Below are 16,988 nucleotides of genomic sequence, written 5' to 3' on the forward strand. Positions count from 1 at the left end.
AATTCATGGATTGGGAACCAGCCGTTACAAGTTCGAACACTGACCTCAAGATACGGCACCGTTTTGTCACAGCCAATCAAATACAGTTTTTTTTTTTTTTTTTTTTTTACCATATTTTGACATTGGAAAAAGTTTTGTTTTCGAAGATTAACATCTTTAAAGTACCAAAGAAGAAAAAACTAGTGTTAGGAAAACTCATAATTATTTACATGTTCACAAGAGTCAATGGTCAATCTTCCTTGAGAGTATTTGGGGAAGGAGTCTTAGGAGACAAGCCAAGATCTCTGCACAACTCTTCATCAGGCTGCAAGCTTTCAGGTATTGCACCAAACGCTCTTCTTGAAGTTTCAAATCCAGACGCCAGGCAGACAATATCCTCAAGTTTTTCCCCACGCTAATCGAAGACGACGCAAACACACTTCTTCTTCTTGTTCACGTCCTCCGTTTCTTAGAAGAGCTTCCCTACAACGTTTAAATTTGGTTAATAAAAACAAAACTAGAATTCAAAAGATTAAAAATTACGTTGTCTGATGTTAAAAACTCAAAGCTCATCTACTTGAAAACCAAATGCATGTCCACTGGAAAAAGATGACATGGGTCAGATCCAGGGCAAAACAAAACTAGAACTGAGAAAGGCAAACTACTTATATTAAGAGTTTTTCGACTAAAAAAATAGTTAGACAGTGACAACGTATTGACACAAAAGTATGTCCAGTTTGGGCTTGTATGCTTAATTACCTCATGTGAAATGTTTTGTGAATGGTTTGGACTAGAGAGATGCTTGGTGAAACTTTCAAAGCCTTGGCCACCAATATGATTGCATATTAAGCAACACCAGCTGGCAGATTCACCCGTTTTACTACACTTATCCTCTTCAAGAGCCCCTGAATCTGGGAAAGGTGGGGAAGTAGCTAGTTCAGCAACAACTTTGCTAGTTATTTCAATAACAACACTGTGAGAGGGGAGAAACACACACACCTGCCGGCGCCAGAAGAGAGCTTCCCCAGAGGACGGAGTCTTGTTTAGGAGAAGAATATGAAAACGGCCGGAAAATGTTGTATCCACTCAAAGGTAGAGGGAAGCCTCTCGGATCGCATATGCCCAAAATATTAGCTGGGGGGGGATTCTTAGAGGTCCACTGAGACATAAGCAACCTGATGTCTGAGGTACCTGTTTCAGAAGAAACTAAAAGACTTGAGACTGTGTATTCATCATCCATTATACTGTAGGAATTAAGGCATAAAGGATGAGAAGATATTAACCGTGGGGGGCATAATAAAGAGTGATTCCAGTGGAAGAGAGAGCTTGAAGGATGTCATCATGGACGTTTGTTAGTATGCCAACGACGTAGATGGTGGGAGGAGAAGTGTAGCCACGAGACACCAAACACTGATTGATGCACGAACGGACCAGACGAGCATCAAAGCCAGGGGGAACGGGAAACAAATTGATGTCCCAAAAGACCGATATTACAGCCTCAACCTCCTCCGGAGTAGCCTTCTACATAAAAAGTTTTTTTAAAAAAGGAAAACTATTGGTAGGAGGTTTTGAAGCAGACAAACACGTACGGGTTCAAAATGTAGAAATCTCAACGTTATCAGATCATACTAAAACTTGCCTCTGGTTTCCATCTCACCATGGTGGGAGGATTCTCATCCTCGTCCCTGAATCTCGGCAAGGGTATAAAATCCTCCACAGGCAGGTACTCCGTCCTCTGTTTGGAAACAATACCATATGCACATCCAGTGTGGAAAGGGAAAGCATATGCCCAACATATTAGCTGGAGGTGAATTCTCATCCATCCACTCATCCATAAGTGACATGATGGCTGAGGAACCTGTTTCAGAAAGAAACTAAAGACTTGAAGAAACTCTCTATATATAAAGTATAAACAGAAGAAACTAAAGAATTGGAACTCTCATATTCAAGGATGATCCCAGAGGAAGAGAGAGCTCGAAGGATGTCAACATGGACGTCTGTTAGTATGCCAACGGCGTAGATGGTGACAGGACCAGAGTAGCCATGAGATTCCAAGAGCCCATTAATGCACGGACGGACCCGACGTGGATCAAAGCCAGGGGGAACCGGATACTCCTTGATGTCCCAATAGACCAATGTTACAGCCTTACCCTCCTTCCCCGTAGCCTTCTTCATCATTCAATAAACCTAACAAAATCAAAATTTCAATATTGGGGAAGCAGATCAGATCGCTAAGAACGGAATATCAAAACAACAGATAGATACGTAATTGTTTTACCAAAAAAAAAAAAATATATATATATATATATACGTATTTGGTATTTCAACCTGAGGCTGAGATACGCAGAGATGGTTGAATCCCGAAATCGCCTAACGTCATGGAACGAGCAGTTACAAGTTTGAACACTTCCCTGAAGACACGCGCGTCACCGTTTTACCATAGCAAATCAAATCACAGTTTTGGAAAATGTTTTTTTTTTTCTAAGGGTTACACTGCACAAAAAAAAAAAAGAAAAAAAAAAAACTAGTAGTGTTAGGCAAAACAAGGGTAAAATCAGTCATGTACATATCTAATTTTCATATTAAGTGGGGTATTGAACTTCATATTTTAGAAGATTTTAGAGTATTTTTAAAATTACTTGTTATTCAGTTAATTTTTTTTTTAAATCCTGTGTTATTCAATACATCACAACTTTTTTAAAAATGCTATACTTTGAATGGTTCTAGAATACTTGTTTTGTTTTTTTAGTTGAAAAGTATGACTAATAAAATCATAGGTTTTGTGGTAGAATTTTAAAAGATTTCTTTAAAAAAAAAAGCTGTCTAATAGGAAAGATAAACTGCAATTTAAAAAAAAAAAAACTTCAATCGATTGTGATGTTTGATCAACATGCATGCTCCATTGCTTTTGTCTTCTCAAAGCTTGTCAAGATGTGAGGGGAAAACTGGAGTTGGTAAGACAAGACACATAAGATATTGCAGTTAATGGGGAAAACTGGAGTTGATAGGGAAACTGTTGAGCTTTCTATGGAGGATGAGCATAATTCTATGATTCCACATAAACTCCGTCAAAGAGGAAACACCAACTTCAGCAGTTTTGGTGTACAAACTGAATAATGTGTGAACTGGACAGCCTTTAAGTATGTGAAATGTTGAGAAAAAACACTTATGTCGATCAAGGCTGTGGTGCGATGTGTGGATGAGACAATCTGTACAAGACGTGGAACAGTTTACACTTAGTGATGTGAAAGTTCCAAATCAATCACAATTGGAAATGTAAGTTTTTACATCTAGTTTTAGAGTTGGATTGCAGTTTGGAGAGTGTTGTGTCTGCTGCTGCGGCTGTGAATGTGGTTGCTGCGATTGTGACTGTTGTTGCTGCGATTATGTATGACTGTTGTTGCTGCTGCAGTGGAGTACATAGCTCCAGACCAGAATCTTGATCCGATTTTGTTTATGCTACTAAGAAATATATACACGTTGATACGTTCTTAAAGAAATGCAGACGTTGTTATATTTTTAAGAACACAAAAATATATATTTGAGATGTAAAATATTTTAAAGTCACCCAAAGTTTAACAATAAAATCTAAAACACAATCATGTTAAATTCTTACCAAATCCTTTAAAATAATATAAGTTGAACCTGGGATCCGCAGGCAGGAAAAAAGAAAAACAAAACACATCATAATTTACATGTTCACAAGAGTCAATGGTTAATCTTCCTTAAGACTATTTGGGGAAGGAGTCATAAGAGAGAAGCCAAGATCTCTGCACAACTCTTCATCAGGCTGCAAGCTTCCAGGAATTGCACCAAACGCTCTTCTCGAAGTTTCAAATCCCGACGCCAAGAAATGAATATACGCAGACATATCCTCCAAGTTTTTCCCAACACTAATCGAAGACTACACAAACACACTTTTCTTTGATAAGTTCGAATCAGCTCTTGATAAACCGGTTCAGATCGGAGGCTTCCCATGATAGTTCATGCATGCCTCTGTTGTTCCATTAGTTGCGATGGTTGTTCCCTAAGAGCCTTGAGTGTGGCTCTTCTTCTTCCTCTTGAGTTCTTGTTCACGTCCTCCGTTTCTTAGAAGAGCTTCCCTACAATGTTTTAGTTTTCATTAATCAAAATTTCAGAATTCTAAAGATTGAAAAATCTCAACGTTATCAGATGTGAAGCACATCTGCTTGAAAACCAAATGCACATCCAGTGGAAAAAAGATAACATAACTAGAACTGAGAAAGGATCAAACTACTTGTGGTAAGAGGTAAACGACTCAAAAATAGTTAGACAGTGACAACGTATTGACACAAAAGTCTGTCTATTTTGGCTTGTATGCTTACCTCATGTGAAAGGTTTTGTGAATGGTTTGGACTAGAGAGATGTCTGGTGAAACTTTCAAAGCCTTGGCCACCAATATGATTGCATATTAAGCAACACCAGCTGGCAGATTCACCCGTTTCACTGCACGTATCCTCTTCTAGAGACCCTGAATCTAGTAAAAGTGGGGAAGTAGCTAGCTAGTTCAGCAACAGCTTGGCTAGTTATTTCAACAACAGCACTGTGAGAGAGGACAAACACACACCTGCTGCCAGAAGAGAGCTTCCCCAGAGGACGGAGTCTTGTTTAAGAGAAGAATAGGAAAACGGCCGGAAAATGTTGTATCCACTCAAAGGTAGAGGGAAGCCTCTCGGATCGCATATGCCCAAAATATTAGCCGGGGGTGGATTCGTAGAAATTCACCGAGACATAAGCGACTTGATGTCTGTGGAACCTGTTTCAGAAGAAACTAAAGACTTGAGAGACTGTGCATTCATCATCCATTATTATACTGTAGGAATCAAGGCATAAAAGGTGAGAAGATATAAATTAACCGTGTGGGGCATAATAAAGAGTGATTCGAGTGGAAGAGAGAGCTTGAAGGATGTCATCATGGACGTTTGTTAATAAGCCAACGGCGTAGATGGTGGGAGGAGCAGAGTAGCCATGAGATTCCAACAACCGATTGATGCACGAACGGACCAGAAGAGCATCAAAGCCAGAGGGAACCCGAAACAAATCGATGTCCCAAAAGACCGATGTTACAGCCTCAGCCTCCTCCGGAGTAGCCTTCTACATAAAAGTAGAAAAAGGAAAACTATTAGTAGGAGGTTTTGAAGCAGACAAACACGTACGGGTTCAGAATTTAGAAATCTCAACGCTATCAGATCAAATTAAAACTTGCCTCTGGTTGCCATCTCACTATGGTGGGAGGATTCTCATCCTCGTCCCTGAATCTCGGCAAGGGTAGAAAATCCTCGACAGGCAGGCACTCCGTCCTCTGTGCACATCCAGTGTGGAAGAAGGATAGAATGGCGTCTGATAACGAAAAATGAATTCTTATTAGAAACCTTCAACCAAAAAATGAATCAATGTTTGTGGATAAACAAAGATCCAGTCCTCAAGCTTACAAGAGTTTAGTAGAAGAAACAACTCCAATAAACAAGAGCTACAAACACCGATTACAGAGAGAAAGCAGAGAAAGGTGATTACAAAATCAGTTGTTTTGCACAATTTCGTAATGAATGAAAAGGACGATACTTCCTCTCCTCTTAAGCTCACCACCTGAATCCACCAACACTCCAGTCACGTGCTTTACTCTAATCCAAAACCACCGACAAATACGTGTCACCCTGCTACTGATGTGACGCGTTCACTCCTTATTCATCACTCCTTTATTTCACACAACACCCACAAACATCCTTTATTAATATTATACCCTCCAACTTTCTTTATTAGCCAAACAGAGAAATTCCTGTAACAAAACTCCCCTCTTCCAAAGACCTTGACCTCAAGGTCTAAAATCAGGAAAACGCTTCTGCAAGTCAAACAGGAATTCCCAGGTTGCATCTTCCACTCCTGCATTGGACCATTTCACCAACACCTTGGTCACCGCCCTACCCTGACGCTTAACCATCTGTCGCTCCAGAATCTCCTCAGGTTCCTTAACAAGCACATCATTCACTGACATTGGTAACTCAGTAGAAGTGTGAAAGTTCCCTACCAGCACTTTGAGTTGCGAAACATGAAAGACCGGATGCACCTGTGACCCAGAGGGCAACTGCAACTTGTACGCAACCTTTCCGCAATGATCAACCACCTTGTAAGGCCCATAGTACTTTGGAGCTAGCTTATCATTACCCCGCATCACCACTGATTGCTGCCTGTACGGTTGAAGCTTAACAAACACGTAGTCACCGATATCAAAGCTTCTTTCTGAACGATGCTTGTCAGCATACTCCTTCATCCTGTTCTGAGCACGCAACAAATGAAACTTCAACAACATTATCATATTCTCCCGTTCCTGCAAGGTCAACGCCACTGCCGCCACCTTAGATTCCCCCGGCAGGTACGGAAGATGAACCGGGGGTGGTCGGCCGTACACCACTTCAAAAGGAGTCATTTGAGTCGCCGAATGAAACGTAGTGTTATACCAAAACTCTGCCAATGACAACCACTTGCTCCATTCAGTTGGACGATCACTACTCATGCAGCGAAGGTAAGTCTCTAAACATCGATTCACCACCTCTGTCTGTCCATCGCTTTGAGGATGATAGGCACTAGAACATTGCAACTCCACACCCTGCAATGCGAATAACTCTTTCCAGAAACTGCTTAAGAACACTGTGTCTCGATCACTAACAATGGATTGAGGACAGCCATGGAGCTTAAAGATGTTGTCCATGAAAGCCTGAGCCACCGAAAGTGCAGAGTATGGGTGAGCTAAGGCAATGAAATGGGCAGCTTTACTCAACCTATCCACCACCACAAAGATAACAGATTTCCCAGCAGATACTGGTAGTCCGTCAATGAAGTCCATAGAGATGTCGGACCAAATTGCCTCCGGTATTGGTAATGGTTGCAGCAACCCTGGATACGCCACCGTCTCATACTTGCACCTCTGACACACATCACAACCACGGACAAACTCTTGAATATCCTTAGTCATCCCTTTCCAGAAAAATAACCCCTTAGTACGATGGTGAGTCGCATCTCTGCCCGAGTGACCACCACTGCCCGAGCTATGAAGCCACTGCATGATCTTTTCCCTCACTCCCCCAGATGCTGGAACTACAATCTTATTCTTTCTTCGCAAAATTCCTTGTGCCCAAGAGAAATGTTTCTTTGTCTTCTCGTTTCTTTCAAAAGACAGGATTATCTCCTTAATTTCCCTGTCTGCTTCATACTGTTGCTGTATCAACTTGAGTAAATCACACTCAACTACTGTCATTGCCATGTGTAATATCTCTGAACCTTCCATGCGAGACAGTGCATCCGCTACCAGATTCTCTTTTCCCTCCTTATACTGAATCTCATAATCGAACTCCAAGAGTTTAGGTAACCATTGTTGCTGAATGGGTGTGTTTAACCTTTGTTCAAGCAAGTATTTGAGGCTGCGCTGGTCGGTTTTAATGACAAAGTGACTCGTCAACAGGTAGTGTCGCCACTTCTGCACCGCGAACACCACTGCTAACAGTTCCTTTTCGTAGATGGACAACAACAACTGTTTCCCTTTCAAATGTCGACTTATATAAGCCACGGGATGCCCATCCTGCATCAGTACCGCACCAATTCCCTGCGAACAAGCATCAGTCTCCACAACGAAAGGTTTGTCAAAACGAGGTAAAGCCAACACTGGTGCCTCGCATAGAGCTGTCTTCAGACCTTCGAAAGCACTTTGAGCTTCATCCGACCAATTGAACGCATCTTTCTTTGTTAGGGCTGTTAGGGGGCGTGCAATTGTACCAAAATGCTGAACAAACCGCCTATAGTAACCAGCTAGGCCCAAGAACCCTCGCAGCTGCTTGAGTGTAGTTGGAATTGGCCATTCTGCTACAGCTGTGATCTTACTAGGGTCAGTAGATACGCCTTTTCCTTCAATAAAGTGTCCCAAGTACTCAACCCTGTCAACAGCAAAGTTACATTTGCTCCGCTTGGCAAACAGACTGTTCTCCTCCATCAACTGAAATACTATTCGTAAATGAGCAATGTGTTCTTCCATGGTGGCACTATAAATGAGTATGTCATCGAAAAATATGAGCACGAACTTCCTCAGGTGTGGTCTGAACACCGTATTCATCAGATTTTGAAATGTGGCTGGAGCGTTGGTGAGACCAAACGGCATCACCAAATATTCGTAATGGCCGCTATGAGTTTTAAACGCAGTCTTGTACACATCTTCCTTCTCCATCCTCACCTGATGGTATCCTGCCCTTAAATCAATCTTGGAGTACACACTGGAGCCTCCCAACTCATCCAATAGGTCCTCAATCAAGGGAATAGGGAATCTGTCTTTCACAGTCTGATCATTCAACCCCCTATAATCCACACATAACCTCCACGTTCCGTCCTTCTTCTTCACTAACACCACTGGTGATGCATAAGGACTAGAACTACTTTGTATGGTGCCTACCGTTAACATTTCACCCACCAACTTGTCTATCTCATTTTTCTGATGTACCGCATAACGATAGGGTCGCTTGTTTATCGGGTCAACACCATCCTTAAGAGGGATCTTGTGGTTGTGGTTCTCTCTGAAAGGTGGTAGCGTCGATGGTTCTTGAAACAACTTATCGAACTCCTGGATCACCAGCTCAATTTCACCTTTCCCATCTGATTGTTGCACTTCTGCATCTATCGCCAACAAGCTTAGGTCTTCCATTCTTCCCACGTCAGTCGTATATATCATAGAAATTTGGGCTTCACTCTCTCGAATCTTCTTTAACTTTTGAGCCCGTATCTCCCTGACTGACCCTGGTCTAATGCCGTGAAGCATCATATGGTCTCGCCCATATCTAAAACTCATCTCCAGCTTATTAAACTCCCATGAAATAACTCCCAGAGTCTGCAGCCATTGAATTCCGAGTACCATGTCACAGCCTCCCAACGGAATCAACATGAAGTCATCTGTGAAGGTCGTGTTCTGCAACTTCCACTGGAAGCCGTTCACTGCTCCACTAACATCCAACTTACGACCATCTGCCACCCTCACACTAGTCATTAACGAGATATCAACAAAACAACCCAGCTTCTCTGCAGACCGTGGGTCCATGAAGTTATGAGTAGACCCCGTGTCAACTAACATGAAAATGATTTTCTTTCCAAAGGTTCCCTTCACCCTCATAGTATCGTAATCCTGAACCCCTGACACAGCACTAACCGACACTCGTGGGGTCTTACGAACATCCTCCTCGATCTCCTCTTCCTCAGACTCAGATTCCTCTTCACCCCCTACTTCAATCAAGAACAACTGCTGTCGCTTGTGCTTCAAATAGTGGTCAGGCGTGTATTTTTCATCACAAAAGTAACATAAGCCCTTAGCTCTTCTTTCACTCATCTCTGCATTTGATAAGAATTTTTTAGCTCCCAAATCATCACCCTGAACAACTGACTTCTTCTCCGTTTTGAACTCCTTCTTAGGCGCAGCTCCTAGTAACCCCTTATCATAGTAACTGCGACCACCAGTAGACTTACTCTCCACACTGTTCTGGTGACTAGGCTTAAGAGGGTGAGCCTTTTCGTAAAGTCTTCCCAGCATCAAACAGTGATGTACCGTCTGTGGTTGAAACATCCTTACATGCATCTGAGTGTCCATGCGCAAACCAGCCAAATACGCACTTACAAGGTAATCCTCAGACATATTAACCCTTGTACGCAGCAGTTCAAATTTTTGATGGTAATCCACAATACCATCGGTTTCGTGCAACCGTTTAAGCTCCGCGATCGGGTCCTCCAACACATCATCGAACCTCTCCTTCAACTTCACTTTGTACGCTTCCCAATCACGAAGTAAATGGTAGTAAAGTCCAGACTGCACCAGTGCTTGATGCCAGTGAGCGGCATGACTATCGAAATGAACAGCCGCAGTTCTTATCTTCCTTGACTGTGGTGTTTTATCTAACTCAAAGAACTCTTCTACTTTAAACAGCCACTCTTTAACCCCACTACCATCAAATCTGGGAAAATCAATCTTACCAAGTCGGGTAAGACCATCGTAATGTTCCGGTGATGCATCACGAACTCCACCTTCCATCCTCCCAGCCCCCGTACAAACTTCCTGCGAGGTTGAAGCTCGTGGCGGACTCAGATCTCGAACCGAGTCGACCTGAACCGGTTCCTTCATCTTCGTCTCCGATAACAAACGGATCGCCGTGAACATATCCTCAATATTCTTATCAATCTTCCGGTTTTGATCTAGCAACTTCTCTTCTAATGCCTCAGTTTTCGAGATTACCTGACAGATCTGAGAGCTGAGCACTTCCTCCGCCTCGCGAACCACCACTCCAGCTTCGCGAGCCACTGTCTCCTTCAGAATCGCTTGCGAACGTGTTTCAGCCATGGATTCCGAGGTCGTTTAGCTCTGATACCTTTGATAACGAAAAATGAATTCTTATTAGAAACCTTCAACCAAAAAATGAATCAATGTTTGTGGATAAACAAAGATCCAGTCCTCAAGCTTACAAGAGTTTAGTAGAAGAAACAACTCCAATAAACAAGAGCTACAAACACCGATTACAGAGAGAAAGCAGAGAAAGGTGATTACAAAATCAGTTGTTTTGCACAATTTCGTAATGAATGAAAAGGACGATACTTCCTCTCCTCTTAAGCTCACCACCTGAATCCACCAACACTCCAGTCACGTGCTTTACTCTAATCCAAAACCACCGACAAATACGTGTCACCCTGCTACTGATGTGACGCGTTCACTCCTTATTCATCACTCCTTTATTTCACACAACACCCACAAACATCCTTTATTAATATTATACCCTCCAACTTTCTTTATTAGCCAAACAGAGGAATTCCTGTAACAGCGTCAGATTAAGGCAAACAAAACTAGCTACTAAGTGAGAAAAGGGAAAACAAGTAACGCATGGGGTTGTTAGAATCAAAAATAGGGGTTTGGCTAGGATGCTTGATTACCGCAAGTACATGCTCTTGGGAAGAGAGATGACCGGTGAAAGTATCAAAGCCTTCGCCAGGAAGATCTTCGCCTAGGCCACAATGATCATCGTCAGGATGAAGTTCGCCTTCGCCAGGAAGATCATCGTCAGGATGGCATATTGAGCAGAACCAGCTGGTAGATTCATACGTCTCACTGCACGTATCCTCCTCAAGTGTCCCTGACACTGCGAGGAAATAAAAGTAAAGCAACAGATATGCTGGTTATTTTCAACAACAGTGTGAGAGTGGACAAAATTCACACACCTGTCAGGATTAAGTTTCTCCAGCTGATGGCATCTTCGTGAGGAGAAGAATCTGAAAACGGCGTAAAGAGGTTGTATCCACTTTGAGGTGGTGGAGGGAAGTCACCCTGATTGCATATGCCCAATATATTACCTGGAGGTGAATTGGTGCGCATCCACTCAAACATAAGTGACATGATCATTGAGCCACCTGTTTCAGAAGAGACTAATTGGAAAAACTCTCTGTATATAAACAGAAGAAACTAAAGACTTGAAACTCTCTCTCTTTCTTTCTATTCTATTTATCATCCATTAGTATAGGAAGGTATGAGGATTGAGAGAATACGGGGGTGTAATAAAGAACGATCCCAGTGGAAGAGAGAGCTCGAAGGATGTCAACATGGACGTCTGTTAGTATGCCAACGGCGTAGATAGTGACAGGACCAGAGTAGCCATGAGATTCCAACAGCCTATCAATGCACGGACGGACCCGACGTGGATCAAAGCCATGGGGAACCGGAAACTCCTTGATGTCCCAATAGACCAATGTTACAGCATTAACCTCCTTCCCCGTAGCCTTCTTCATCATTCAATAAACCTAACGAAAATCAAAATTTCATTATTGGGGAAGCAGATCAGATCGCTAACAACGGAATATCAAAACAACAGATAGATACGAATTATTCGGAGAGATCGACTGAGAGAGAGCGAAACACGGCCGTAGATACGCAGAGTTTGTTAAAATCTCGAAACCGCCTAGCGTCATGGAAAATAAAAGAGGAACCAGCCGTTAAAAGTTTTAAAAAATGCCCTCAAGATACGTTAGCCAATCATATACAGTTTTGCCACACTTGGCATTTACACATCTTTTAAGTACCAAAGAAGAAAAGAACTGGTGTTAGGCAAAAGAAAGGTAATATAAATCAGTCATGTGCAAATCTAATTTTCATGTTATACACAAAAAAAAAACCACATACAGTACAATGATTTACATGTTGACAAGAGTCAATGATCAATCTTCCTTGAGACTATTTGGGAGCATAGGAGACAAGCCAAGATCTTTGCACAACTCTTCATCAGGCTGCAAGCTTCCAGGGATTGCACCAAACGCTCTTCTCGAGGTTTCAAATCCCGACGCCAAGAAATGAATATATGCAGACATGTCCTCCAAGTTTTTCCCTACACTAATCGAAGACGACGCAAAGGCACTTCTCTTTGATAAGTTTGAATCAACTCTTGATAACCGACTCAGATCAGAGGCTTTAATAAACCGTTGTGTAGCAGCTTCCCAGGATAGTTCATGTCTCTGTTGCTCTGTTAGTTGTGATGGTTGTTCCCCAAGAGCCTTGAGTGTGGCTCTAACAAAACCGTTTCCATCGTCATATACTCTGCAGTTGGGAAACTGTTTGAAGAACTCATTCGATATGTGATTTGCGCACACTACGATTTTTCCCATCGCCAAGGCTTCTGCAGTTGTTGTGCAGACAACATCTGTCGTGCTCGGGTTAAGAAACACTTTATAGCTGAAATGGAAGATGTACAAGTTTAAGCTATATATACAGAATCCAATATAGACTGCAAGGTGGAAAGTTGATGTTGAGGCATCATTACTTAGATAAAGATAATGACATGATGCATATTTGGCTGTTAAACAAGAGACTTACTTGTGAAATAGTGAGTCGGCGTGATCACGTCCTGGGTAAACATTAACCTTCAAGTCGAGTTTCCGGGCTGCTTCTTTGATCTCTTCAGAGTCCTCTCCATCACCGTATAAATTAACCTCTAACTCAGCGAGTTCCTTTTGGTTTTTCTCAAGTAGTTTAAGAAGCTCCTTGTACCCTTTGCTCCAGACCATCTTACCAATGTAATATGCGTCTTTAGTGAAGGGCTGTTCCTGGAGCTTCTGCTGTTCTAGTTTTCTCAACCCAATCTCGAGAAATTTAGGGTTTACACCATGAACATTGCAGACTACATGATTAGGGTATTCTTGAGTCGCAGAGGATAATCTGATTACCTGCAGGAGTAAGATCATTAGTAAAAGTTCTGATTAACATCATAATGGCTGGTCATAGGCCAATAAACTGTCTTGATTTACATCCAGTCATTAGATAATCATACGAAGATACCAATATATACAAAATTTAGCAATCAATCCATCATGTTCTGGCTATAAAGAAGTTTACCTTGTGGCAGTAAATGCCAACAACCCAACTATTTAAGTACTTGAGGAGAAAAGCTTTGACACGACCTTGTTTCTCTCTTTTCACGTATTCCAAGTAGTTTGTGTGTACGATCCCTATGACGTAGTTGAACTTAGTTTTCCATTTTTTTCCATGATGAAACCATGTGAGATGCTCAGGCTCCTCGAGGACAGCAATGTCTGCCTCCTCATCAGGAATGGCATTAGATATATCCCCAACAGGAAGAATACTTCTTTTGTCCGTGGCAAACTGCAGTAAGATAATTTGAATAGCTAAGAATCCATGAAAGTTACTGAGAAACGAAGAATTTGAAGAAAACTCAGCAAGGCGAGATTGAAACTAAACTAAGAAAGATAACATCAGCATTGATGGGTGCCCATTGGTTCACACGCAAAAAGAGAGAAAAATGATATTCGTAGCAGAATCTGGAAACCCCATGTCTAAAGTCAGAAGTATTCTGATTAGTAATAAATGAGAAGGATACGAAATAATGTGTGCACGTTGATGCATGTATAAGGAAAGCAGGAAAGAGATGAATAAAAACCAACTCAATATAATACGAGAAAGTGAACAGAACAACAAAAGTCAACTCCTTAGTATATGTTTGGTGTCCAAAAGAAGATTGTTGAGGAGAGGAAGGGCAAGCTGAGTCACTCATACCTTTGCTGGATAGAAACGTATCTGAAAGCCTAAACGAAAAGAGAGTCTTTCCTCAAGCCAGCGACGGACATAAGCTTCTTGCTCTGATGGGGAACGAAAAGTGATGCTATTTGGGTAGACAAGCTTTTGGTGTTTCACAGTCAACCATGGAATGACCAAAGTAACACGTCTGTCCCCTTCATTTGCAAGGTAGGCAGCACGGAAGAGAGGATTAACAGCAGTTCCCGTCAGCCACGGAATACTAGCAGTGGTAAATATCGCAATGTGTTGCTGCTCTTGTTGTTGTTTCTTCATATCAATATATCAAGATAAAGCTCTACTGCTGAAAAAAACTGTACTACTCCAATGCCCTGTAAACAAAACTTGACTATGTCAGAAAATCACAATATAAAATGTTCCAGCAACGAACATGTTTCTTTGCAGGTTTGATCCGTTCATAGGCAACATTTTAATAGAACTGAACATAAGCAACCGCATAAGGAATAGGCAACATCGAGTTGAGTAATCATCACACAAAATGACTAAAAAGCAATAGATTCTTCTAATCATTGGGTTGATCTGATTATCGCAAATAAAGAGAACTACTTCAACTAAAATTATACTGTGGAATTCAAAACAATCTTTTACAGAGCCTAAAGCGATTCCGAAAACGAATTCCAGAAAAAGAGAAACATTCCGAAGAGCCAAAAAGAGCAAATCACCACCAAGATACAAATAACAAAAAAAGTATCAGACGAATCACGAAATCAAATCAAAAACGAAACCATACCTGATAAATTCCAATCCAGAAAAAAAAAAAAAAATCTCCGGGATTGTATAAAAGGCAAAATCTGATCCGCGTCGTCGGAAGCAAACGTAAAGAAAGAAAAGAGAAAGAAACAGTAATCTAGGGTTTGCGTGAGAGAAGGAGAATATTCTCGGAAGGTCTTCGTCGTGTCTTCGTTCGTTGGATTCTCTCAAGTCATTTCCCCTTTTGTTTAAACAAAAAAAAATTCCAGGCTGGTCTCCTTCCTCCTCCAAACCTTTTTCCGCCAAGTCCTAAGACCTGGGAACAAAGATCGGCTTGCCGTTTCTTTTACATTTAAATGTCATCATGTTTCACTCTCCAATTAGAAAACGTCGGACTTGATGATTGTCATGGGCTAGGCCCAATCTGAAAATTCTAAGCATATCAAATTTATCTTATCCGAAACTTAAAAATTTTTAACCGAAAACCTTTTAACTCCAAAATCAATCACATCCATATTCGATGGTGGTTCTACATTGGTTTTCTCAAACCGAGATTTTAATCCATAGAAAGAATCAAACAAGTAGTGTGTGTAAGATGAGCACAGAAGGAAATATATATATATCATGGCCTCATGGGAGGATATCATATGAGATTCAGTCAGACTCAAGGGTTAATCTAACGCCGTCTTTGAAAGAAGTTGGAGAGAACTCAAGTGTCTGAATCAGTTTTGTTATGTCCATTGATATATCTGCTGGTGACACCACGCCTCGATCAACCTGAGAAAACAGCCTTTTACTGGACTGATCTGCAATATTCAAATAGCTGAGTGAAATCTTAACAAACATACCGATGATGCAGACACGTGTTTAATCAAAGACAGGTCGTATCCTCTGACTTCTGCAACCGCTTGAGCCATTTCAACACGAGATAGCCTCTCCGGTCCACCAGCATTCAAAACCAGCTGCATCTGTTTATCATCTGAAAAGCAAAAGCAACAACAACATGTTGTTATGATTCTACATTTTCTCAACTATGATGCAGTTATACAAATGAGAAATAATAATCTACCTGAGACAGCCCATCTGTCTATTAAATTCAAATTGATATTCACGAGATCCTTAACGTAAATGGGGCAACGAAACTCGTCGTGGAAGAACTCTACCGTGTCTCCCTTCTTTAAGGAGCTATCAATCCACTAAAAAAAATCAAGACGACCAGTTTCATGGCAAATTCAATGAGATCTCAAGTGTATGTGTATTATGTTTTGAGAGGCACCTGAATAGGGAGATTCTTGGGGAGAGGTGATACAGTCTGAGGACCAAAGATGATACTACTTCTCAATATTGCAAAGTTTTGACACTTATCCTTGATGAGGAGCTCTGCTGCAACTTTTGATTTCCCATAAACGTTGACTGCAACAGTCTCATCTTCTTCCTTGTAGAAAGACTTGACACCTTCATAAACTGATGAAATTGAAACCAAGTCAAAAGCCCAAGTCATGACTCATGATGATAATTAAACACAGGCTAATGCAATTGCTATATAAGTTATAACTAACCTTGATCAGTAGAGAGATGAATCAACAAGGTTTTGTTTCTCTCAATAGTTGATAACCAATTTACAAGAGAGGTAGGCACGTTGATAGACATGGCCGCAGCTGGATCTTGCTCACACACTCGAGGGACGGACAGAGCAGCACAATTCACGACCACATCAGGCTGTATAATCAAAGTACCAAAATGTTGCATTCAGACCAGAGAGTCTACTTCACACAGATTCATGTTCATTTACACTAAGTACAAAGGAATCTGGAAGCAATCGAAGCAATTTCTACAGGAAAGAAAGCATAATCGAGCTAGAGATTACGAAATCGGAACCTGACCAAAGCCCTGGGTTACGGAATTGAGGCCTAGACTGGATTTGAGATCGACAGGAAACGCGAGGAAATGAGGGAATGCGTCGACCAAACGGCGGGAGAGGGGAGTAGAGTGGTGAGTGAAAGCGACGTCGTATCGATCTCTGCCATTGTTGCCGGCGAAAGCTTGAAGCAGATGCTGACCCAAGTAGCCCGTGCCTCCCACAATCACCACTTTCGTCTTCCTCTCCATAGTTTCCTCAATTTCTCCGATCACCCCCTCCGGTTTTTGCTTATTTCAAATTTTACTCTTTTTTTTTTACTTCTAAGTTCTA

General features: G+C 41.6%; 2 protein-coding genes and 1 long non-coding RNA gene across 4 annotated transcripts; all 3 read right to left on the reverse strand.

The window, feature by feature from the left end:
• Positions 359-5,092, reverse strand: LOC104705317. Of its 2 annotated transcripts, none has more exons than XR_002032909.1 (4): positions 4,857-5,092; positions 4,568-4,756; positions 739-890; positions 359-462 (listed from the first exon to the last, which is right to left on the reverse strand). It is a non-coding gene; the product is annotated as an uncharacterized LOC104705317 (long non-coding RNA). The 2 variants fall into 2 exon arrangements; XR_002032908.1 differs by lacking the exons at positions 359-462; positions 739-890 and adding exons at positions 3,571-4,082; positions 4,326-4,477.
• LOC104705318 (digalactosyldiacylglycerol synthase 2, chloroplastic-like) lies at positions 12,106-15,134 on the reverse strand. The gene is made up of 5 exons (XM_010421299.2): positions 14,838-15,134; positions 14,069-14,418; positions 13,391-13,657; positions 12,872-13,221; positions 12,106-12,730 (listed from the first exon to the last, which is right to left on the reverse strand). Exons 2-5 carry the CDS (start codon positions 14,360-14,362, stop codon positions 12,220-12,222), a joined length of 1,422 nt encoding a protein of 473 aa, XP_010419601.1. The 5' UTR covers positions 14,363-14,418; positions 14,838-15,134; the 3' UTR covers positions 12,106-12,219.
• Positions 15,267-16,960, reverse strand: LOC104705319 (methionine adenosyltransferase 2 subunit beta-like). The gene is made up of 6 exons (XM_010421300.1): positions 16,676-16,960; positions 16,357-16,516; positions 16,074-16,261; positions 15,867-15,993; positions 15,646-15,776; positions 15,267-15,574 (listed from the first exon to the last, which is right to left on the reverse strand). Exons 1-6 carry the CDS (start codon positions 16,904-16,906, stop codon positions 15,452-15,454), a joined length of 960 nt encoding a protein of 319 aa, XP_010419602.1. The 5' UTR covers positions 16,907-16,960; the 3' UTR covers positions 15,267-15,451.

This window comes from Camelina sativa, chromosome 8, assembly GCF_000633955.1.
Source record: "Camelina sativa cultivar DH55 chromosome 8, Cs, whole genome shotgun sequence".
NCBI lineage: Eukaryota > Viridiplantae > Streptophyta > Magnoliopsida > Brassicales > Brassicaceae > Camelina > Camelina sativa.